The 23,622-nt window shown below is 42.9% G+C and overlaps 1 protein-coding gene across 23 annotated transcripts in view; it reads left to right on the top strand.

Moving 5' to 3' along the window:
• Nucleotides 1-23,622, top strand: part of GRAMD1B (GRAM domain containing 1B) — a 128,190-nt gene that overhangs the window by 94,649 nt on the left and 9,919 nt on the right. For 15 of the 23 annotated variants that reach the window (XM_039368507.1, XM_039368494.1, XM_039368496.1 and 12 more), the window contains 14 exons: nucleotides 825-848; nucleotides 9,489-9,573; nucleotides 11,584-11,687; nucleotides 11,828-11,923; nucleotides 13,320-13,400; nucleotides 14,046-14,161; nucleotides 14,796-14,955; nucleotides 15,316-15,523; nucleotides 16,971-17,114; nucleotides 19,577-19,695; nucleotides 20,284-20,426; nucleotides 21,358-21,461; nucleotides 22,283-22,486; nucleotides 23,186-23,276. In XM_039368507.1, coding sequence (XP_039224441.1) covers nucleotides 825-848; nucleotides 9,489-9,573; nucleotides 11,584-11,687; nucleotides 11,828-11,923; nucleotides 13,320-13,400; nucleotides 14,046-14,161; nucleotides 14,796-14,955; nucleotides 15,316-15,523; nucleotides 16,971-17,114; nucleotides 19,577-19,695; nucleotides 20,284-20,426; nucleotides 21,358-21,461; nucleotides 22,283-22,486; nucleotides 23,186-23,276 — 1,679 coding nt within the window. The remainder of the gene's footprint in view (nucleotides 1-824; nucleotides 849-9,488; nucleotides 9,574-11,583; nucleotides 11,688-11,827; nucleotides 11,924-13,319; nucleotides 13,401-14,045; nucleotides 14,162-14,795; nucleotides 14,956-15,315; nucleotides 15,524-16,970; nucleotides 17,115-19,576; nucleotides 19,696-20,283; nucleotides 20,427-21,357; nucleotides 21,462-22,282; nucleotides 22,487-23,185; nucleotides 23,277-23,622) is intronic. The other 8 variants (XM_039368498.1, XM_039368501.1, XM_039368520.1 and 5 more) reach the window with 3 other exon arrangements.

Here is a 23,622-nt window from a genome sequence, read left to right on the forward strand (position 1 = left end):
CAAAATTGACATTCTGATATAATTTCTTGGAGAAGCAGATCATTCTCCCTCTATCTTTAGTCCTTCATTCAGCCTGATTATTTGACTTGTGTTTCAATAAAAACAGACGATAATCATCAGCTTTGGTTTATTCTTAAACATCAGGTAAATTTATTTATTTATTGAAAAAAAATTATGCAGCTGCCCATCTTTCAGCTAATTCTGGGCGACTCCCAATCAAGAATTAAAAGATGTATAAAATCATTTTAAAACCTAAAAAAACACAACTGGTTAAAGCTTAAAATATTAAAACAACAAAAACCTGGTGCTAGTCCATGTTTACTATAAAACAAATCTACTGTGACGGTGTCTTTAAGTATCTTAGACCCTTGTGTAAATTAAAAGATTTAGAGGAAAGTTCCCTGAAAGCATGGAAGAATTCAATTTGAATTCTTTGTTTTCTTTATAGTCTTTATCTGTCTAGACTGTGTGCATGTTCAGCAAGCACACCTAGACTTTCTAGGTAAACTGTTTTGTCTTCAAGTATGATGTGACTCTTGACAACCACATGAACAAGCCCATGCGTGTTTCTTGGCCACCATTTTTATATTGTCTTTGCCCTGCTGAGGTAGAACAATTATCGATGTGAAATTTGTAATATTAAGAGGTTGATGGATAAAGCAAAAAAATAAAAGTTGCAATTGTTTTCATAGTCTAGGTGATAGGTGATGGTTTGGCTAATACTGTGTGACGGGTTTTGTATTTCATACGCGTGTAAAGCCAGCGGCACCTGCCCTGTCCTTGTTTTATTTCTGTCACCTTGTTTCTCCTCCATGTACCTTCAGCATGAAAGACAACACATCCGAAGAGTAAGCAATGACTGCTCTATCGCTGGATAATTTTTTCCCCTTGTCCTCCTGCTCGTTTTCCCCAGATGAAAACCGTGCTTATGGAATAGGGCTGGTTGTCCCCCCTCCCCTAAATCCAAGATGTCAAAATTCCACTCTTTATTATACTCTTGAGTCCTAAGAGGTTGGGACTCTTGCTGGTTCTGTTTTATAATTTCGTGGTCTGGAATGAAACCTGGAAAGAAGGGAGGGAACTGCCCAGATCTGAGAGGTACCTTTCACCTTAAATTCTGAAGAAAAACAAAAACAAGCTTGGCCACCGATCCTATTGATTGGGATGGGCCTCTTTTATTACTAATAAAACAGTTATGTACGGAGCTGTAGAACTCCTGCCTTGGAATGGACTCAGACGTTGTAACTTTTTAGAAGATCCCTGATGGTAAAAGTGTCAATGACACCAGCTCTATTCTTGCAAGTTTTTTGCTGATTGTTTGATCTCCTACTAGCCTTCCTTACTGTTGTGATGTCCTTTTTGCTAGTCCTTCCCATCTTATGGTTCTAGTGAACTTTCTGAGGCACAAAAGTTCATCTCGCCTTCCCACCTTTTAAAGCAAACCTCCCCTTGTAGGCTTTCATCGGTAGAAACTTGTTTCTGTTCATGCGCTATCTGTCTAGCTTCCTTGATTATGTTATGTTGCATGTCTTGACCATTGAACAGTTTGATTTGAGCCTTCACGATTAGCAGGCATCTCCACTTCGTAGTTGTTTCCATAGCCCCACTCCCCATGAGGATTTGCTGTGCCAGGTGACAATCTGCTCCACAAGTAGTTAAGGCCTATAACGGAGCTCGGAATTTCTTTCCTGAGTCCTGATGGACGTAAGTTGGAGGCGTCCATGTGTCTGGGTCCAATTTTACAACTTCTTTTGTGTGTGTGTGCAAAAGTCATTAAATGAATGCCATGGTTGTTAAATGGGCACGGTGGTCATTCAGTGAAACGTCATGGTCGTTAAGCAATTTGAGGTATTCCTTTGGACATTTTTTTTATCCAAAAAGGCTGAAAATTGGCAAAAAATATTGTAATTCGCGGTCATGTGACCACAGAACATTGCAACGGGCTGTAAATATGAGCCGAGGTGGCGCAGCAGTTAGAGTGCAGTACTGCAGGCCACTTTAGCTGACTGTGTTCAGCAGGTCAGCGGTTCAAATCTCACCGGCTCAAGGTTGACTCAACCTTCCATCCTTCCGGGGTAGGTAAAATGAGAACCCAGATTATTGGGGGCAATGTAAATATATATATACATTGCTTACTGGTGTACACCGCTTAGAGAGTGCTTGCACTTAAAGCGGTATATAAGTCTCATAAATAAATAAATAAATAAAGGTGAGCTGGTTGCCAAGCACCCAAAATGTGGTCATACAACCATGGCAGTAGTGGGATTCAAATACCTGAAAACTGGTTCTATTATGTGATGCAGGCCTGGGCCTCCAATGCCTAGAATGGACTTCCGGAAGTGGCATCCACGCACTTCCGGTGGGCTGTTCTTGGCATGGGAGGCCTCCTCCAGGCATCCGATGCCTAGAACAGACTTCCAGAAGTGGTATCCATGCACTTCTGGTGGGCCATTCTTGGCCTGGGAGGCATCCAAGGCCTGGACTGGACTTCCAGAAGCCAGTTGGTTCTTCGAATCAGGTAAATTTAGCTACCAGTTCTCCTGAACCGGTGCAAACTAGCTGAATCCCACCACTGGAGTGTGGGTGTTTTTAGAACCCCAGAACTGGGTTGTAAATGGCTTTTGCTGGGTCCACTGTAACTTTGAATCATCGCTAAACAAGTAGTTGTTCCGTTAGGACTACCTGTACAACAAGTTCGTATTTTGAATTGTTTGTTTAGGAGAATTAGGCAGCCGGTTTCATATTTCATCTTGGTTGATGCATTAATTGATAAGCCCTAACGTTAAACCAAGAAATCTGAGGCCAATTTTGATTTAAGTGAGGTTGTCTGCAGTAGCTATTACTATCTGGGGATTAATTTAAAGTACACTTATTTTGTTACTTATTATTACTTAAAAAAAGGACTCTGAGACTTAATAAGAAGGTGACTTTTCTCTTTTTAAAGTATGATATTAAAAAAAAACCTTCAATATTTGGGCCTATTTGAAAAAGTTTTAATATTAGAGAGCCTATCTCAGGTTAATATAGTCGTTAACTGATATGAAATGCAGGAAAACTCTGCCCGTAGATCTGTCCTAAATCACAAAGCAGGAGGTTGAACTAGAAGATCTCCCAGGTTCTCTCCAGCTCTGTTATTCTGTGAAATATATTTCTGATGGAATGTATTCCAGTATTATTGGCTGGCTCGTGATCTGTTGATAACCTGTAAACAGAGGCCTTTGGCTCAGTGCAAATAAAACAAAAGCATCAGATGATAATTGTATGTGTTTTGCACTAATAGGTTGGGTTTTTTTTTTTTTAAACCTGAGCTACAATACATAGCTCACAACCATGAAAGTCTTCCCTCGCCTTCCAGTTTTTCTTAAGATCAACACGGTAGCTTCTCCTTCTCACCATCTCATGTTCTGACTGTTCTACCTTTTATGATCCACAGCTCTTGGATCTGATGACCCTTATTCTTTCTCATGGTTTTTACTGACTTGGGCGCATCTCCATCTGCCACGGTTTCTGTTCCATGCCCTCTTTTATTTCCTTCTACCACGTTCAGCTGGGCTTTCGTGACCCAAAACTCCTTGTCAACCAACCCAAAGGAGACCGAGCCATCATGTCTCCTGCCACGTCATCCGCCTCGCCACCACCCAGTCATTAACTTCCTGCTCTTCCTGTGCCAGACTGTCCCAGCTCCTTGTGTTTGCTGTAGAGTTAATGTTTACTCCCTTCTCTGCTTCTCCAAGGGCTGTTTCCTTCTACTTTGGGCAGGGAGAAAGATAAAAGACTTTCTGATCTTTTGAAGGTTTCCCCCATCCGTCCATCGATCCATCCATCCACCCATCATCCCTCAAAGAGGAGAAATCAATCAAATCAGCACTGAAAAGGCTCCACTGTTTTCTCAAAGTGTTCCATCTAGCATGTAGAGTTATTCTGCTTTCACCCGTGGTAGCTCAAAGTTGTTTTTAGCCACTGATGTCCTAAATAAACCATGAAGTTGACTCTACCCCTCAAACTGCAAGAGCAAATAGCCTTTAAAAAAAAATATTGATTTTTAAATGTGTTTTGCTTGAAATTTGGTGCCCTGGGCTACCTAGTGGTTCATTTACAGGAATAGGCCAACCCCTGACCAGTTGCTTTTTAACAGAAGTGGCGCAGTCATAGCAATAGCATTTAGGCTTATGTACTGCCCCGTAGTGCTTTACAGCATCTCTGGGTGGTTTGTAATGTAGAAAAACTATTTGCATAGTGCCCCCAAGAATCTGAGTCCTCATTTTACTGACCTATGAAGAATGGAAGGCTGAGCCAACCTGGAGCCCGTCAGGATCAAACTCCAGTCTATGAGCAGAGACGTAGGCCAGCATGTCCAGTTTAAATCTCATAAAGTTGATGATACAAGGCTGTGCATTGTTCTGAGATCCTTTAGAGCAGAGATCCACAACCTTTTGGACACCAGGGACCGGTTCCCTGGAGAAACGTTTTGCCAAGGACTGGAGAGTGCGTGGCTTTGTGTGCTGCCTGCATCCCACGGATGGGGCTTTCCTTGTTTGTGCAAACTGGTTCCTGGCATGCTGTGGCCCGGTATCGGTCCATGGACCGGGGGTTGGAGACTCCTGCTTTAGAGAGACCATAGAAGCATGTAATGTTGAAGCAGAGAAATACAGATGGGCCAGCCATTTGTTTAGCGACCGTTCGAAGTTACAATGGCACTGAAAAAAGGTGACTTATGACCAGTTCTCATACTCATAGCAATAGCACTTAGACTTACATACCGTTTCACAGTGCTTTACAGCCCTCTCTAAGGGGTTTACAGAGTCAGCACATTACCCCCCAACAATCTGGGTCCTCATTTTACTGACCTCAGAAAGATAGAAGACTGAGTCAACCTTGAGCCGGTCAAGATCCAACTGCTGGCAGTGGGCAGAGTCAATCTGCAATACTGCATTCTAACCACTGTATCACCATGGGAGGGAGGGAAGGAAAGAAGGAAGGAAGGAAGGATGGATGGATAGCAATAGCACTTAGGCTTATATACCACTTTATAGTGCTTTACAGCCTTCTCTAAGTGGTTTACAGAGTCAGCATATTTGCCCCCCACCAATCTGGGTCCGCTCAAAGATCACCTCAGATGGGGACTGCAGCCAAGAAATTAAAAGACGCTTGCTTCTGGGGAGGAAAGCTATGGCAAATCTAGACAGCATTCTAAAAAGCAGAGACATCACCCTGCCAACAAAAGTGCGTATAGTCCAGGCCATGGTTTTCCCAGTTGCAATGTATGGCTGTGAAAGCTGGACCATAAGAAAGGCTGAGCGCAAAAGAATGGAGGCCTTTGAACTCTGGTGCTGGAGAAGACTCCTGCGAGTCCCTTGGACTGCAAGGCGTTCAAACCGGTCAGTCCTAGAAGAGATCAACCCCGACTGCTCTTTAGAAGGCCAGATCCTGAAGTTGAAACTCAAATACTTTGGCAACCTAATGAGAAGGAAGGACTCACTGGAGAAGGGCCTAATGCTGGGAAAGATTGAGGGCAATAGAAGAAGGGGACGACAGAGAATGAGATGGCTGGATGGAGTCACTGAAGCAGTAGGTGTGAACTTAAATGGACTCCAGAAGATGGTAGAGGACAGGAAGGCCTGGAGGACCGTTGTCCATGGGGTCGCGATGGGTCGGACACGACTTCGCAGTTAACAACAACAACAAAAATCTGGGTCCCCATTTTACTGACCTGGGAAGGATGGAAGGCTGAGTCAACCCTGAGCTCTGTCAGGATCGAACTGCCGAACTGCTGGCAGTCAGCAGAAGTAGCCTGCAATACTGCATTCTAACCACTGGGCCACCACGGCTCTTATGATCGTCGCAGCAGTCAGTTGATCAAAACTAGGGTGCTTCGTGGAAGACATGTAATTTACAAGAATTGCAGCATCCTGAGCTTGTCCTTTGCAATCTTCCTAGGCAGCTTCTCACAAGCAAAGTCAATGGGGGAAGCCAGTTTCGCTTCACGACCACGTATTCACCTGAGGGCAATGATTCGCTTAGTGACTGTAGCAATGGGGCATGACTCGCTTAACAGCTGCCTTGCTTAGCGATGGAAATTTGGGACTCAGTTGTGGCCATACGTCAAGGACTACCTGTGGTAACTTGGTAAAGAAGCACCCTCTGAGTTGTACGATTCCAGAACGGGTGTGAGGGAGCACCGTTGCAATGAACAAATCAGATGGATTTAGATTATTTTGCCTTCTTACTTTGCCTCCATAGATAGTCCTTGACTTAACTACAGTTCGTTTAATGACTGGCCGAAGTTACAGCAGCACTGAAAAAAGTGACTTGTGACCGTTTTTCACCCTCATGACCGTTGCAGCATGCCCCTGGTCACATGGTTTTCATTCGGACGCTTGATAACTTGTCTCATATTTATGACGCTCGCAGTATCCCCGGGGTCACGCAATCCCCTTTTGTGACCTTTTGGTAAACCAAGTCAATGGGGAAGCCGGGTTCGCTTAACCACGGTGTTAACTAATTTCACAACCGCAGTGATCCACTTCGCAAAGGTGGCAAGAAAGGTCGTAAAATGGGGCAAAAGTCACGTAACAAATTTCTCATTGAGAAACATAAATTTGGGCTCAATTGTGGTCGTATGTCAAGGACTACCTGTATGCCTTTCTTTGCACCTAGTAGCTTTTTTCAGACACTCCCATCTGTGCCCATGGCTGGTCTGAGTTCTGGAAGGTTAAACCTGCCACCATCATCCCCTGCTGCATTGGGGTTTCAAACCATCTTCACCCTTACATAATGTATACCATCCAGGCCAAGAGCATTTATTCATAAGTCATCTGTCCAACCTAGACTGCCAGAGTGCCAAAATAGAAGCTTTAGTGCAGAAGTCTCCAACCTTTTGGGCACCAGGGACTGGTTCCATGGAGAGAAGTTTTTCCGTGGATCAGAGAGTGCGTGGTTTGGTGTGCTGTCTGCATCCTGCGAATGGGGCTTTGCTTGTTTGTGCGGACCGGTTGCTGGCATGCCACAGCCCGGTACTAGTCCACGGATGGGGTGTCTGTTGGGGATCCTGCTCTAATGGAGACTTTGCTGATTTCCTGGCTGTGACAAATGAAGCAAAAGATTATGCCTGTAATCTAGACCTACATTTATAATATTTTAGATTTTGCAATTTTATCTATTGAGTGTCTGTCGAAATGTGATGCAAATGTGCCATATGGTAAATAAATAATGTCGTCTTCCAGTAATGGTCTTTTTGCATTCCACGAGAGTTTCCTGGAGTTATTGCGTTGTTTCAAGCCAAAGAGAGGCTAACAGTTATTGAAGATCCCTGGAAAAACGTCAGAATGGCTTCAGAGAGATTTATTCTTTGCTCACATGGATGAGACTCACTTCCGTTTGTGGTTTTCAGCGACACTTTTACTATAAACTGGCATCACGCTTTCAGATCCCACGCTTACTTACCCCTCTTAGTGAGACTTTCAAGTTCAAACTCAGCTGAACAGGGTAAGTTTGAAAAGGCTGAGATTGTGGTCGTTGAAGACGGGAGCAATAATGAAGGAAGTTCTGCACAGATTTACCTAGAAGGTGGAGGGTGGAGTTGAGCGAAAGGAAATTTTGTTTCTTCTTGAACCCCTCAACGCTGCTGTTCTCGAAGGCCCGTGTGAAGTGAGCACATTCAGTCAAAACAGTCACCAGGGAGGGAGGATTGGGGATTTCATGCTGGAGATTGGCTCTCTCTGTTGTCGTCTTCTCTCCACCCTCCAACACAAACTCGGCCCAGCAACTTTGCATTACAGGAAACATCTGCTGGATGGGAGGGCTGAGGCTGGGTTACTCCAGGGCATTGGCCGACAGAATCACCCAGAGGCTGAAATGTAAAGCATGTGTGAAGCATTTTGTTGTCTTTTCCCCCACCCGCTTCTTCTACAAGAAGAAGTAGGGGGAAAAAAAACAAACAAAACATAAGCCGAGAGCAAAGCTGTCTTTTCAGAGAAGAGAGGAAGCAAGGAAGGTGTGCTTATCCTGGACGGAGAAGGAAGAATTAAAACCAGAAGGGAAGTTTTGCAGCTCCCAGGATAAGACCCAGACTTGAGAAGATTTTGCAAGACTGACTTTTGGAATAACCCTCTGAAGTGCAGTTGGCTTGTGACGGACTTTGTCAGTGCTTTCTCGCCACGGTTTAGAATTGCGAAGATTTGACACGGGCAATATTTGGAATTAGAAGTATGAGCCTGTACGAGCGGACGGCTTGATCCCGGACACCACTTTTCAGAGAGCAGAAATATGGGAGTTTCTCCAGCTTGAGGCACCTTTGTGAAGTGCAGTGAAACAAGGGAGCTGGGCATCTAATCTCCTGTGACTGGACTAGATGGGAATGAACTTGATCTTCCTGGAGAGGTGGACTGTCTTTCCCTCCTACGCCTTTGAGTCTCCAGACCCACATATGAGTGGGTGGGGAAAGTTAGTCTAGTGCCAACTACTGCAAGTGCCGACTGTGGTTTCTTATTTTGCTGGCAATTGTGGAAGTAAAGGGCCTTCGTCCTGCGTTGCCAGTAAAGACTTAAGAACGGAAAACGCTGCGTTATGGATGTCCTGTCAGAATGTGGGATTCTTTGGAACTTTCTCTTAGAATTGGAGGACCAATGTCTGCTGTGTCACTTGGAATGGCTGCACGATTTTCCTGAAGGTCATTGGGATTCAGCTTGGGAAGAAATTCCAGCTGTGAGTGACGTCCTGTCAAAAGGAGGCCTCCTAAAAGATGCTCTTCTCCCTCTTGCTTAGGGGCAGCTTGTGGTTGATACGCAGAAGGTTTTGCCACTTCAATCCTTTGCTGTCGCTTCGTGTTTTATTCTTGGTTAATGTGAAGGAGAAATGAGAATGAGGCAACTCTCAAAACAAGATTTTCTTTAATAAAAATGTTCAATAATTGTTGGGTGCAGATGGTGCCTTCTTCACTATTAAATGCTAAGGCATCAATAATTGGGATGGAATGGATGGTTTTTCTGCCTGACTTATATAGTTACTGTCTGTCTGTCTGTCTGTCTATCTATCTGATATGCTTTTTCTTGCTTCGAATCTCTCTTTCTCCTCTCTCTCTCTCTCTCTCTCTCCCTCTCCCTTCCCCTCTCTTTCCCTCTCTCTTCCTCTCTTGTCCTCCCTCTCCCTCTCCCTCTTTCCCTCCCTCTTCCTCTCTTGTCCTCCCTCTCCCTCTCTTTCCCTCCCTCTCCCTCTCTTTCCCTCCCTCTCCCTGTCTTTCCCTCCCTCTTCCTCTCTTGTCCTCCCTCTCCCTCTTTCCCTCCCTCTTCCTCTCTTGTCCTCCCTCTCCCTCTCCCTCTCTTTTCCTCCCTCTCTCTCTCCTTCACCCTCCCTCCCTCCCTCCCTCCCTCCCTCCCTCCCAGGAATTGAGCGCATCTTAGGGGAGACTTTGTAGACAGAGAATAGAGAATTTCTCTCAGTTTGTTACTCTAATCTTTCCTTCTAACAAGCCTTCCTTCTGCTCTTGCCAGGTGTTGAGTCCAACCTACAAACAACGGAATGAAGACTTCAGGAAACTTTTCAAGCAGCTTCCCGAAACAGAGCGCCTCATTGTTGGTAAGTTAATCCTCCCTTCTTTCCAGGCCTTTGCGGCAAAGGTTCTCCAGGATCTCCAAAGCCAGCCCCCTCGGTTGAGGCTGGAGAAAGGATCGTTCTTTGCCCGGAAAGAAAATTTCTCCATCTCAGCCGATCTTAAAGGTATTAAAGGTGTAGTGAAGGTATTAATCAGTCTTTTTCGATTCAGCTCATGAGCGCTTCAGAACTGAAGAAGCCTCATGAATGAGAAGCGAAACGTTTTCAAGGGAAAAAAAAGGAAAAACAAGAAAGTCCGGTTGCTTTTTGAAAAGCACCTTTGGGATAACCATGACTTGGATCAGTGTTTCCCAAACTTGACAATTTTAAGGCATGAGGACTTCAACTCTCAGAATTCCACAGCCAGCGTTGCTGGCTGTAGAATTCTGGGAGTTGAAGTCCTCATGCCTTAAAATTGTCACGTTTGGGAAACACTGACTTGGATGATTGAGAATCTCTATATCCAGGTCTGGAGATTTTGAACCGAGCTTTTTTGAAAACGAAACTTTTAATTCCTTTGACTGGAAAAAGGACAGTGCTGTATCTACACTTATTGCTGACTAGAAACCCCTTATAGACTTTTTCCTGAAACAGAAAAAAAAGGAACGTGATTAATACAATATTTAAAAAAATCCAGAAAATAACCATTTGGATATTAAAGGAAAACTTGGCCTCCGAAGCGTTAAAGTCAGAGATCTGAGCCTCATGCTCTGTAACAATTATTATTATCCTTATCGCCAATTAGCTCAAAGTCTAAATCAATATTACACTTCTGTGATTTTTTTGAAAGGCAAGTTTACTGGCTTTGTTATTCAAGCAGGAACTTTGCTTCCAGTCGCAGGGAAAAGAAAGTTGTACGTAAGCCAGCCTGATGACGGTTAAGGATAACTAGTGAACAAATTGTAGTGGTGAAATAAGCCATATTCCTTTTCCAAGTGAACAGAAGTAGTGTTTCTTTTTATCTATGACAACGTGAAGGGTCAGACTTGATGAGACTCCGTTTAATCAGTTAACAATTAACTGAATTAGCAAAGAGTTTATTCTTTACTGATGTAATATCTTGGCTGCCAAAATCTACACCATGATTGGAATATCAGCAAAGAGTGAGTTTTCTGTACCCCTTTACAGCAGTGGTTCTCAACCTTTTTAATGCCGCGACCCCCCACCAGTCGTAAGTCGAAGACTACTCAACTGGTGCAGCACCGTTTGCAGAACGGGACTTTTGGCGGGCTCAGCAGGGCAGAGACAGCCTGGACAATTCCTATTGGCTTTTGAAAGCCAATAGAATTAGACTCTATTCAAGAGAGTCTATTCTATTGGCTTTCAAAAGCCAATAGAATAAAAGGGAGTAGCACAGCTAAGGAAAAGGGGAAAATATGGCGGACTGCGTTGTTTGGCGACCCCCGTGAAATAGTCGTTCGACCCCAAATGGGGTCATGACCCACAGGTTGAGAACCACTGCTTTACAGTGTCCTGGGGTCACCTGATTCCCCCTTTTGTGACCGTCTTATAAGCAAAGTCAATGGGGAAGCCAGATTCACTTAACAACCTTCTTACAGCGCAGTGAGCCACTTAACAACGTTAGCAAGCAAGGTTGTAAAGACGGGGCAAAATTCACGTAATTTTCACTTAGCGACCTAAATTTTTGGCTGAATTGTGATCGTCAGTTGAGGACTACCTGTGTTGTATTTATTATTTTCCCAGTGTAATCTCTAGTCTGTCCATTATCTTTATTAACCGATATTATCTTTTGAAGGATTCTTAAATTAATTGCCGCTGCCAAAATATCACCCCTTTCCCCCCTTCCTTTTGATTTATCTTCCTTGTCCACCCCGAATTTGTTTTTCTGCTCTCGTTGTTTAGACTGCAAACAAGCCAACAGGCCCCTGTTTTCTTTCTACCACGTACAGCAGCACCCAGTTATTTTTAGCTTCCATATAAATATTTATATCATTTTTTGCCACATCACGTCACTCCCTTTGGCTTTTCCTCCAGATTACTCCTGTGCACTTCAAAGAGATATTCTCTTGCAAGGTCGACTCTACCTCTCTGAAAACTGGATATGTTTCTACAGCAACATCTTCCGCTGGGAAACCTTGGTGAGTTGTCTTCTCTACCCCACCCCACCCTACCCCATGACTTTCCCTGCCATGGATCGACCCTGAAAGCTTGCATTACTCACCTTCTCCTTTTGCCCCCCCTCCTAATGATGGTTCTGACCTTTTATCTGTTGGTACAGCTGACCGTCCGTTTGAAGGACATCTGCACCATGACCAAGGAAAAAACTGCACGGCTCATTCCTAACGCTATCCAAGTTTGCACAGACGCTGAAAAGGTATGTTCTACTGTCTTCCCCAGTGGACATTGGCAAAAGCAGAAGGCTTTTTCTGAAGGACAAATCCGGGAGTTGGGGGAACAGGGAATCTTGGACAGGACTGAAGCTGCGTTCAGTTCTTATAGTCAAGTGGGTCAACCATGGCTCAAAAATCAGTTTGTCAAGAAACATGCATGGTTTTTTTTTTTAACAGCTGAAAATGCCTTAGAGCTTCGATAGTAGGACCTTCTGAGCCTCCTTGGTCCCATTGCTTCCACCAGTTAAGCAAGTTTTTCCAAAGGTTAGGGACAAGGCAAAACCTTGCAAAACTTGTTTGCTGGTGGCAAAATCAGGTACCTTCTGGGCATGGCCAGCAAAGCGTGTCCCCACCCTGAAGAGTTCCTGCTTATCTTTTATTCACAGAGCCTTTACATCAACTAGATCAGTGCCCCCCTCCCGCAACCTTTTGGGCACCAGGAACCAGTTCTGTGGAAAGAGGTTTTTCCATGGACTGGAGGGGTGTGTGGTTTTAGGTGTGCTGCCTGTTGCTTGTTTGCACGGACCGGTTTCTGGCATGACACAGCCCGGTGCCAGTCCGCAGACCGGGGTTGGGGACCCCTGACCTGGATTCCTCTTTGAGAGAAAGAAGCAGGCTGCAAGTCTGTGTAGTTTTGTTTCTGCGCAGACTGTGTGGGAAGGTGTCTGCTACATTGGTCCAACTCCCGTCTATTGATGGAAGATTTGTCTGTCTTCCACATGTTGATCCCATCTTGCTTTGGAAACTTAAGAGTATTGAGCTTGTTTCTTTGGTTGGGAAATCTCCTTACTGAATATCTGAATAACCACGGCCGGGGGAAGGTGAATAGTACCCGGCTGCCAGTTGCGCTGTATGCGAGCGTGACATTACGCTTGCTGGAAAAGTGGTTCAACTTTAAACCACTTTGAAGCAAGGCTTCTGTTTTGTTTTTTTTCACCCAGCTGCCAGAAAATGAATTAAAGCAGATCATGTAATAAAGGGGCCCAGTATAAATAAATCACTGATTGCTTTGCTACGGTACAGTTTTCAACTTCCAATACAGTTTTCGGCCTCTGTATCGTGAGCTCTGGGCCTCTTTCTCTTTGCTACTGTATTTTAATGCAATCATTTAACGCAGCGGTTCTCAACCTGTGGGTCGGGACCCCATTTGGGGTCGAACGACCATTTCACGGGGGTCGCCAAACCATGCTGTCCGCCATTTTTTCCCCTTTTCCCTAGCTGTCCTACTCCCTCTTATTGGTGGCCACACCCACTTGGGGGTCACCACAACATGGGGAACTGCATTATGGGGTCACGGCATTAGAAAGGTTGAGAATCACTGATTTAACGCAACCTGTATTCCTGATTTGTCTCACACACCCAAATTTCTGCTTTTCCCAGCACTTTTTCACTTCCTTTGGTGCCCGGGATAGGACGTATATGATGATGTTTCGCCTCTGGCAGAACGCCCTCCTTGAAAAGGTAGGAAGTATTGACTTATCTTATTGATCAAATTTGTGGCCCATCGCGTGGTTCAGGCAACCATCCCCATCCTCCTTTCTTCTTGCTCCTTCCAAGTGATCTGATAACTCATAAAATTGCTGACAATTTCATCCCAGTAGCTGCTCGGTTTGGGTTCCAAGAATGCATTTTCTCTCCCCCTTTCCCTACCCCTTTGACGGTGGTGATGTATTTAACCTTTTTCACATGCTAATTTTCGAGGAGGGTATCCCCCTTTGCAATAATGGGAGCCTTGTAGTCGGTCTAATGCCTTCCAAGGATGAATCAACAGACACACACAAACCCACAACACAGCTGCGGTTCAAATTGTTTTTGTTCCTGGATAATTATCATATGCATTTAAAAACAAAAGATGGGAGGAGGAGGAGGAGCTGAAACTGTAGATCCATTGTCGGTAGCTTCTTGTGGGAGAGTGGGTTGAGGTTTCCAAAGTTGTGTTGTCATAACTGTGAGCACCGTTTTTCTTCTTCTTTGCAAGCATGCAAATTCACATTTGGGGGGCCATGTTTCTAAAACTCTTTTGAGTGAAGTATTAGAGATGCTGTCTATTGGCTGCTTCATTGCTTTCCATGGGAGATACTGATTCATTGCCTCTTTCCTCTCCAGCCCTTGTGTCCGAAGGAGCTCTGGCATTTTGTACATCAGTGTTACGGCAATGAACTGGGGTTGACGAGCGATGATGAAGACTATGTTCCTCCTGATGAAGATTTCAACACCATGGGGTAAGTTGCTTTACCTAAAGCAAACTATGAAAACAAGACTGGAAAAAGCTAATAATTAATGCTTACAAACCAGGGATATCCTCAATATTCTAGTGCAGTGTTACTCAACCTTGGTAACTTGAAGCTGAGCGGACTTCGACTCCCAGAATTCCCCAGCCAGAATTCTGGGAGTTGAAGTCCGCTTAGCTTACAGTTACAAAGATGAGAAATATGGTTACCATTAATTTCACGCTACCGTTAATTTTGGCAGAGATTTTTACCTCATAAAAGACACACAGGATTGCCCTCTTCTCCAGTCTGAAATGTTAGGAAGCCTGGATGTTTCTTTGAAAGCTCTAAAAAGCCTTGAGAACTTCAGAAGACCTTATTGTTGTCTCCCATCCGCTAAGATATTTAGCCCATGGGAGAAGTGGGAAAATATGTAAATGTTCTGGAATGGAATTTGGCTAGAAAATAGGTGTGTCAAAGTAAAAGAAAAGATGATAATTGAAGCTTCTCTGAACTCCCTCTTTGGTGATCTCAGTGGCACTGTGAGGTGAACATTTTTATTCCACAAGGTTTGCTTTTCAATGCTTAATAAAAAGACTAACCATCGGATTGATCCAATTCATCAGGATTTTGCTTATTTTTTTAGTTACTGTGAGGAGATCCCAGTGGAAGAAAATGAAGTCAATGACAGCTCCTCCAAAAGTAGCTCAGAGGTCAAAGCTGAAGTGAGCCCTCAGCTTCTCAAGAAGTCAGTTACCAACAGTAGCATGTTGACCCCTTCATCAAACAATGAAGCTCCAATTCCGGTAGGTATTTCTTCCCTTCAGTTTTTTAAATCTCTAATTTGCACCTGGAAGCGAAGTGCCCTCTATTCATGGAGTCTATCTGTTATGGTTTTTAATTTTGGGTTTTAATTTCTAAATGCTCACATCAAAGGAAGCTGGGTCACAGTTTTAGCACTGGAGAAAGGACTACTATTAACAAGTTCTTCTTCTTCTTCTTCTTCTTCTTCTTCTTCTTCTTCTTCTTCTTCCTTCTCCTTCTCCTCCTCCTCCTCCTCCTCCTCCTCCTCCTCCTTCTTCTTCTTCTTCCTCCTCCTCCTCCTCCTCTCATATCCAGCTTTCCCAAGGTAACAGTGATTGATGTTCTTCTTCATGTCCTTCTAGTACGAAGGAATAGTTCCTGAAGAAGAAGAGATTCTGGACACACCAGCCGAGAAGGAGATGACAATTGCAAATCTCATTGGAGACAAGATTGACATCATTGCCCCTGTGAATTCTCCTTCTCTGGATTTCAATGACAATGAGGACATTCCAACTGAACTCAGTGATTCCTCTGAGACTCATGATGAAGGTGCTTGGCTGGCATCCACAGGTGTCATGGTGGGGTTAGGGTTTATTGTCCTATTGTGTCTTACCTATGTTTGATCCATAGCAGTTAACTTGGCTAAGTTAATGAGTTCCTTCTCACTTCACATTTTAATTTTTCTGAGAAACATGAAATCTTTTGTATTAATATTTCTGTGTTGGATTACTTAGGGAATCTGTATTAGGTTAATGGTTACCAGGCTCCATGAATATTCTCGTGGTAAATTCCATAATAAGAATTAAGCTAGAGAAAAGTTTGATATTATTGAAGAAGGTAGATTTTTGACTTGTGAAGGAGCATCTCAAATGGTAGTGATCATAATGGTGGGTCATGTTGTCCTGAAAACCTCTGAAGCTGGAGGTTTTTAAGAAGAGACTGGACAGCCGCTTGTCTGAAAATGGTATAGAGTCTCCTGCTTGAGCAGGGGGCTGGACTAGAAGACCTCCAAGATCCCTTCCAGCTCTATTCTGACTGAAGCTTTTGCATTTATGGTTCACTTTTTGAATATAGTTGGACTTAGCTGTTTGGACCTAGATGTCAACCTCCAGCTCAAGTATCTAAATAAAAGTCCAAGATTATTTTCATTTCTGAAAAGCTTACTTTTTATTGAATACATGGCCTGGTAAAAGCGAGAAAAATTAACTCTGAAGTCCCAAGGCATCAGACCATAGTATATAACAATGACTTTCTCAGCCAAACCCCTCACCCCCCAGGTGTCCACATAACTCATGTAAACAAGTTCTCTTTGTTATGAGACCCGTCTGCTATCTGCTTCACACCTGCTAGAACAGTGGTTCTCAACCTGTGGGTCGGGACCCCATTTGGGGTCGAATGACCATTTCACGGGGGTCGCCAAACAATGCAGTCCGCCATTTTTTCCCCCCTCTTTTCCTTAGCTGTGCTACTCCCTTTTATTCTATTGGCTTTTGAAAGCCAACAGAATAGACTCTCTTGAATAGAGTCTAATTCTATTGGCTTTCCAAAGCCAATAGGAATTGTCCAGGCTGTCTCTACCCTGCTGAGCCCACCAAAAGTCCCATTCTGCAAATGGTGCTGCACCAGTTGAGTAGTCCTCGACTTACGACCGGTTGAGTAGTCCTCGACTTACGACCGGTTGGGGGTCGCGGCATTAAAAAGGTTGAGAACCACTGTGCTAGAATGTCCTTGAAAGGTTTCCATACTGCCAACTCTCAGCAAGAGAGAGTAGAACTGGAGAGTTTTCATTTCTCTAACTAACCCGTTTGAAAGCAACACCTCCCCCCCCCCTTAAATGGCAAGATGAAAACAGAGAGGCACGTAGCTGCCCAATTTTCACTCTTGACACTAGACCCCTTTCCACTATTGGAGCATCAGTGTTCCATTTTTATAGGCAACTAAAATCCTCTGCTTACTCCTTTGCCAAGATAGATCTCCTAGGAATCAGTCGTGGTAGCTCTCCACTTTTTTTCTTCAGGGGAGGTCCAGGCCTTTTATGAAGATCTGAATGGGCGACAGTATATGAATGAAGTCTTCAACTTTAGCGTGGATAAGCTCTATGATCTGCTGTTCACAAACTCTCAGTTTCTAAGGGATTTCATGGAGCAACGGCGGTTTTCTGGTAAGTAGTCATCAGCAGATACAGCTAATTCTTTTTTTTTTTAATTGAAAAAGTTTTATTGACAATTAACAAAAAATAAACCCACTAGCCCACCCAACCCCACCCCCCTAACTCCCCCAATTCCCAGAGCCGAATACAGGGTTATTACAAACATATTAAACAATATCTAATTAAATTTAACAAATTATACAATAACTAAATTCATACTTAACCCTTAACCCCCTTTAAACCTTAATATCATGATATTATAAACAAATCTATTTTAAAACAATAATTATAAAAAAACCATAATAACAATAAATAAAAAACAAAATAATTTCCATTATAAACTACTATTAATAATAATTATTATTTAAAATTTAATCATAAAATAAATGGAACTTTTTAGTTCCATATTTAATCTGAATATAATCTATCCATCTTCTCCATACCATAATATATCTTTCTTGTGAATGATCCTTTAAATAAGCAGAAATTTTAACCATTTCTGCTAAGTTAGAAACCTTAAGAGTCCATTCTTCTATAGTAGGCAATGAATCTTTCTTCCAATATTGGCCTATCAATAGCAGGTGCAGCTAGTTCTTGAGTGACAGCCATCCTTCTACTAGCTGTGCAAAGTTACGATAGCACTGGAAGAAGTGACTTACTGACCGTTTTTCACACTTAAGACCATTGAAGCCTCCCCCCATGGTCAAAATTCAGAGACTTGGCAACTGGCTCATATTTATGACGGTTGCAGTTTCCCAGATTTCCTGTGATCCCCTTTTGTGACCTTCTAAGGTCAATGGGGAAGCCAGATCACTTAACAACAGCATTACTAACTTCAGAACTGCAGTGAATTCAACAGTTGCAGCAAGAAAGGTCGTAAAATGGAGCAAAACTCACTTAGCAAATAAACTTTGGGCTCAGTTGTGGTCGTAAGTTTGAGGACTGCCTGTATATTGTAAACAACCTTGTCTTTCAGCTGGCTTCATCTCACCCATGTTGGATTTCAAAGCCCTTTTAGATAGAAATAAGGCACCCTATGTTTTTAACCTTATCTGCAAAGCTTTTATTGTTCTGTGAATGGATCAGGAGTCTCCAACATATGAACCTTTTTAACTTCCAAAGTATAGCAGTTTCAAAGGTTTGGGTTCCAAAATTTAGACTGGGATGTGGGGGGGGGGGAGAAGAATCCTCCTAAAATTATTTTAAAATGTTTAAATTCCTGACCGAAGCAACAGTGAGGTCCCACTTCTTTCTGATCATCCAGTGTTGCCTAGTTCTCTTCTCTGACAATATTAGAAAGCTGCAGTTGTAGAAAATAGCTTTTTTTCACCTGCAAGAATAAATATTTTCCCTGTTTACGTAATTAGCATTGGATTATTTCTTCAAGAAGCTCAGTTTATTGCAAAAGGGATTACTAGATGAGCTTCAGAGACGGAATCAGCTTTCAGTTTATTCTGGTGGATTTCCCAGAGAAATGCAATCCTGTGAGAAAGTTTAAGCAAGTTGCTTAAAATCCTCCTAGGTTTTTTAAGTCCCTGTACACAATCAAAATTTAACTATCTACGGTCTTTTAAAATCCCAACAGGACGTCTTCAGTTTTGACTGAAGCAAATTAAAGTCCTGCAAAACACGCTTAAGGACCATCCCAAAGGTGCTTTTTCAAAAGGCAACTGGACTTCATTTTTCCTTGAAGATGTTTCACTTCTCATCCAAGAAGCTTCTTTAGTTCCACACATCTCTGAAGAAGCTGATTGGTTGAGAAGCGAAACGTCTTCAAGGAAAAAAGCAAGAAAGTCCAGTTGCCTCTTGAAAAAAGCACTTTTGGGACAACCATGACCTGGATGACTGAGACTCTCCACAGACTTAAGGACCACCTTACCATTTATTTTATTAGCTTTCTTTTATGATACCTCAGAACTTTCCAAATTTTCTTATGTTGTTTTGGATGAAATTGAGCAAATCGTGGTAGAAGAGAGAGGGAGAAAGAATCTGCTTTTGAGGGGGAAAAAAATGAAGCATAGATTGGAAGCTTTCTTTAAGACTGTTTTAGTTTTTTGGGAAATCATCACATTTGGAAGGTATTTTTTGACTCTTGTGACTTCTTAACGACATGTTGCTGTGCAATCTCTGGATCTGAAAGAATTCAGAAGAAAGTCATTCTTTACAAGAACAAATCATCTATGGCTCAGCATCGTTTTTTATTTTTTTTTTACAAAAAGGAGGGACCAAGAGTGGTCCTTTGAATAAAATGGGAAACCGAGCCAAGTTAAGGACTCATGCTACACAATAACGTCCTATGTCTGTTGTGTTGGATCAGCCAGCGGAAGTGGAGGTGGGGTCATCGGCAACACTTGATCTTGATTGTGGGAGAATATTTTTTCTTTCCCTTGGGAACTGAAACTTTATCTCCTCCCTTCTATGATGCAACATTCCCCCCCCCCAAAAAATTATCCTTCACTTGTCTTTCTCCTTAGATGTTGTTTTTCATCCATGGAAGAAGGAAGAAACTGGCAATCAAAGCAGAGTTATTCTCTACACCATCACGCTCACCAACCCCCTGGCTCCAAAAACTGCCACCGTTACTGAAACTCAGGTAAGAGGCTCAGTTTTAGCCCTTTGAAGTCTACAAGTTGATGGTCTTCCTGAAATAGGAACACTTGAGCATATAAGCAACTGAGATGATCCAAGGCCTGGAAACTAAAACATACGAAGAACGGCTGCAAGACTTGGGTTTGGCCAGTCTAAAAAAGAGAAGAAATAGGGGAGACATGATAGCAGTGTTCCATATTTGAGGGGCTGCCACAAAGAAGAGGGGGCCAGGTTGTTCACCAAAGCACCAAAGGGAAGGATGAGAAACAATGGTTGGAAACTGATCAAACAGAGAAGCAACCTGGAATTAAGGAGAAACTTCCTGACAGTGAAGACAATCAACCAGTGAAACAGCTTGCCTCCAGAAATCGTGGGCGCTCCATCACTGGAGATTTTTAAGAAGAGGCTAGACAGTCAATTGTCTGAGATGGTATAGGTTCTCCTGCTTGAGGAGGGGGTTGGACTAGAAGACTACCAAGGTTCTGTTCTGTTCTATTCTAGTCTAGTCTAGTCTAGTCTAGTCTAGTCATTGTGTCTTCCTCAGTAGACCAAACTGGGACCATTTATGGTGCTACTTTTCTCCTCTCCCCAGACAATGTACAAAGCAAGCCAAGAAAGTGAGTGCTATGTTATAGATGCTGAGGTGCTAACTCATGACGTTCCCTACCACGATTATTTCTACACAATTAATCGTTACACATTGACGCGTGTTGCCAGGAACAAATGTCGACTCAGGTGAGTTTCCCTTAACAGTAGGCTGTGACATTAACACCTGTTGTTTATGTTTGATGGCTTCCATCTGAAATAACATTGGTTGGTGTCTTTTTCTGTACCTGGAACAATACATTTCCGAAAGTAATTTTTGGTAGCTCCTGAGCCAAAGATCAGGATATTTTTTTTTTTGAATCTCTATAACTCAGCAATCAATTTTTTAAAAAGAAGAGGAAGAAGCTACTTCGGAAAAAGGTTTAGATCAGGAACAACAAACTTGGTGTGAAAATTTTCAGGGAAACAGATTTGAGCCAACTAAACATGAGTAGATACTTGAGGAACTCTTCTTGTTCATGTAAGGTCTTTGAAGATGGTGGCTTGTTTTCTTACTAGCGTCTGGACAGCCAACTGATAAACATGAGTAGATACTTGAAGAACGCTTCTTGTTCACGTAAGGTCTTTGAAGATGGTGGCTTTCTTTTTATTAGCGTCTGGACAGCCAACTGATAAACATGAGTAGATACTTGAAGAACGCTTCTTGTTCACGTAAGGTCTTTGAAGATGGTGGCTTTCTTTTTATTAGCGTCTGGACAGCCAACTGATAAACATGAGTAGATACTTGAGGAACTCTTCTTGTTCACGTAAGGTCTTTGAAGATGGTGGCTTGTTTTTTATTAGCGTCTGGACAGCCAACTGATAAACATGAGTAGATACTTGAGGAACTCTTCTTGTTCATGTAAGGTCTTTGAAGATGGTGGCTTGTTTTTTTACTAGCGTCTGGACAGCCAACTGATAAACATGAGTAGATACTTGAGGAACTCTTCTTATTCATGTAAGGTCTTTGAAGATGGTGGCTTCTTTTTTACTAGCATTTGGGCAGCCAACTGATAGGGAAGCTACAGTGAGCTTAGATAGTCTTTGAGATTTTTTTCATCTCTATAATTCTTCATTTCAGGGTTTCTACAGAGCTACGTTACAGAAAACAGCCATGGGGACTAGTGAAATCCTTCATTGAGAAGAACTTTTGGAGTGGTCTTGATGACTATTTTCGCCACTTAGGTGAGAAGCTGCAGAACCTCTCTAAAGGAATTACCTTCTTTGCCTTTTTGTTTGTAGGGTATGAAGTTGGACTTGTTGGGGTCCGCTGTCAATCTTTAGATCACAGATGTTCAACCTTGGCAACTTTTAAGACTTGTGGACTTCAGCTTCCAGAATTCCCCAGCCAGCCATGGTTGGTCACTCTTGCTCTAGATAAAATCTGGAGATTTCTTAAAAGGTCTAGGTTGATAAATAAGAACTCATATTAAGATTTATCTCTGCATTTTAATGCAGCAGCACTTTTTAAAGGAAATGCATAAGAGCCATCAGAACAAGGAATCACTCAAGGTCCTTGTCAGAACAGATGAATCGCTTCTGCTCTCTTGAAGTATTAATGCTGGTCCTGACCTAGCAAACAGAACAATAGTTTGTTGCCCAGCCTGCAGGTTCTGACTGAACCTGGGATTTGCTTCCTATGGAATATTCCTGGATTACACCGCTGAGATTTGTTAGCAATCTGCCTAACAAAAATCACGCTTTTGTCTAATTTAGGTGGAAAAACAAAGAACTGGTAAACCTTCATTATATTTTAAATTCCTTCCTCCCCAGTCATCCAGACATTAGGTTCTCCCCCATACAGTTGGCTTCACCCATTTGCAAGATGATTCCAAGCAGGCCCTGATTGTTGATGTTTTTTAGAGGATTGTTGTCTCATTTACAAAACAATTGCATCCCCTCTGGCCTAAACTAGAGGTTGAAAAGAGATCACTGTCTTTTGACCAGGCTAAACGATGCCTCTTTCTCCCTTGTTCTTTTTTCCCCACCGGTCTTCTCCCCGGCAGAGAGTGAATTGACCAAGACCGAGAGTTCATATCTAGCAGAACTTCACAGACAGTCACCCAAAGAGAAGGCGAACAAACAATCCTCAGTCCGGCGGAGGAAACGACCCCATACACATTTGAGGGGTCCTCATCTGGAGGAAGTACTGAGCCCTGTTACCACTCCCACAGATGAGGAAGTTGTAGGTCGAATCAAGCGTGTGGCAGGTATGGTGTGACCAGTTCCAAAAGATGAAGCTTGACGGGGTTGACGGGACAGGAAGAGATCCAGCTGTATGGTTTTATCAAGGGTGTGACACACAGGCATCTTCAGCGGTAGTCAATTATATTTCTTGGAGGATTATATATATAACACAAGGTTGGGAACCCCTGAAGCTGTTGTTCTATGGAGATTCTCCATCCTCCAAGTCATGGTTGTCCCAAAGGTTTTTTTCCAAAAGGCAACTGGGCTTTCTTGGGTTTTTTTTCCCTTGAAAACATTTAGCTCTTGAAGAATGGAAGAAGCTTCTTGGATGAGAAGGAAAATGTTTTCAAGACCCCCCCCCCAAGAAAGTCCAGTTGCCTTTTGGAAAAGCACCTTTGGGACTCCAGTTCATTGACCAAGTCTGATCCCTCCCTTGGCTGGTGTGGGAGATCAATTGATTTTCAACCTTAACCACAGACTTCTTGAGAGCACACCTTGTTTAATTTCTGTTGGCTACATTGACAGTTGAAGACACTTTGTTCTGTGGCCTGGTTCCAGGGTGCCTTTGTAACAGGAATCTCCCTGTCCCCGTCCCACTCAAAGAGCATGTGTGAAACATAGCTTGAAGTTGTTCCTGGCACAGCTAGCTTTGAAAAGATAGAATGGGGGAATAACCTCTGATGAAGGTGTCCCTTCAGTCAAGCACATCTGCTCCTTTCCAGGTTCCACTCAAACACGGCATATCCCTGAAGAAAGTCCCAGCAGCTTCCACATGCAGAATGTCTCCAAATTGCTGCTTGTTATTAGTTGTGTGTAAGTAACTCCTTGTCCTTGCCTTGATTCTTTTTTCCTCTTCCTCTGCTATGGATTTATGATGAGTTTCTTTCCTGCTCTTGCTCTGTTTCATTTCACAAGTCAAGGCTACCAAAAAGGCAAGTCTTATCATCATAGTTGTGGATAAGTCAAAATTGATTTAACTCCCTATGGGTACAATTTGATTTTCTTTTCAAACTGCCGCCACCAACAGCGTCACCTGCTGGTACAAAATGTCCCACAAAGCATCATCAGAAAATATGATTGTCTTTATCCATGCTAAACAGCTCTCCAACAGAACCTTAGCTTAACCATCTTAATTTTCATACCACACCTTAATTGTTTT

The sequence above is a fragment of the Crotalus tigris genome, unplaced genomic scaffold, assembly GCF_016545835.1.
Source record: "Crotalus tigris isolate CLP2741 ecotype Arizona unplaced genomic scaffold, ASM1654583v1 scf7180000020815.588926, whole genome shotgun sequence".
In the NCBI taxonomy this organism is placed as follows: domain Eukaryota; kingdom Metazoa; phylum Chordata; class Lepidosauria; order Squamata; family Viperidae; genus Crotalus; species Crotalus tigris.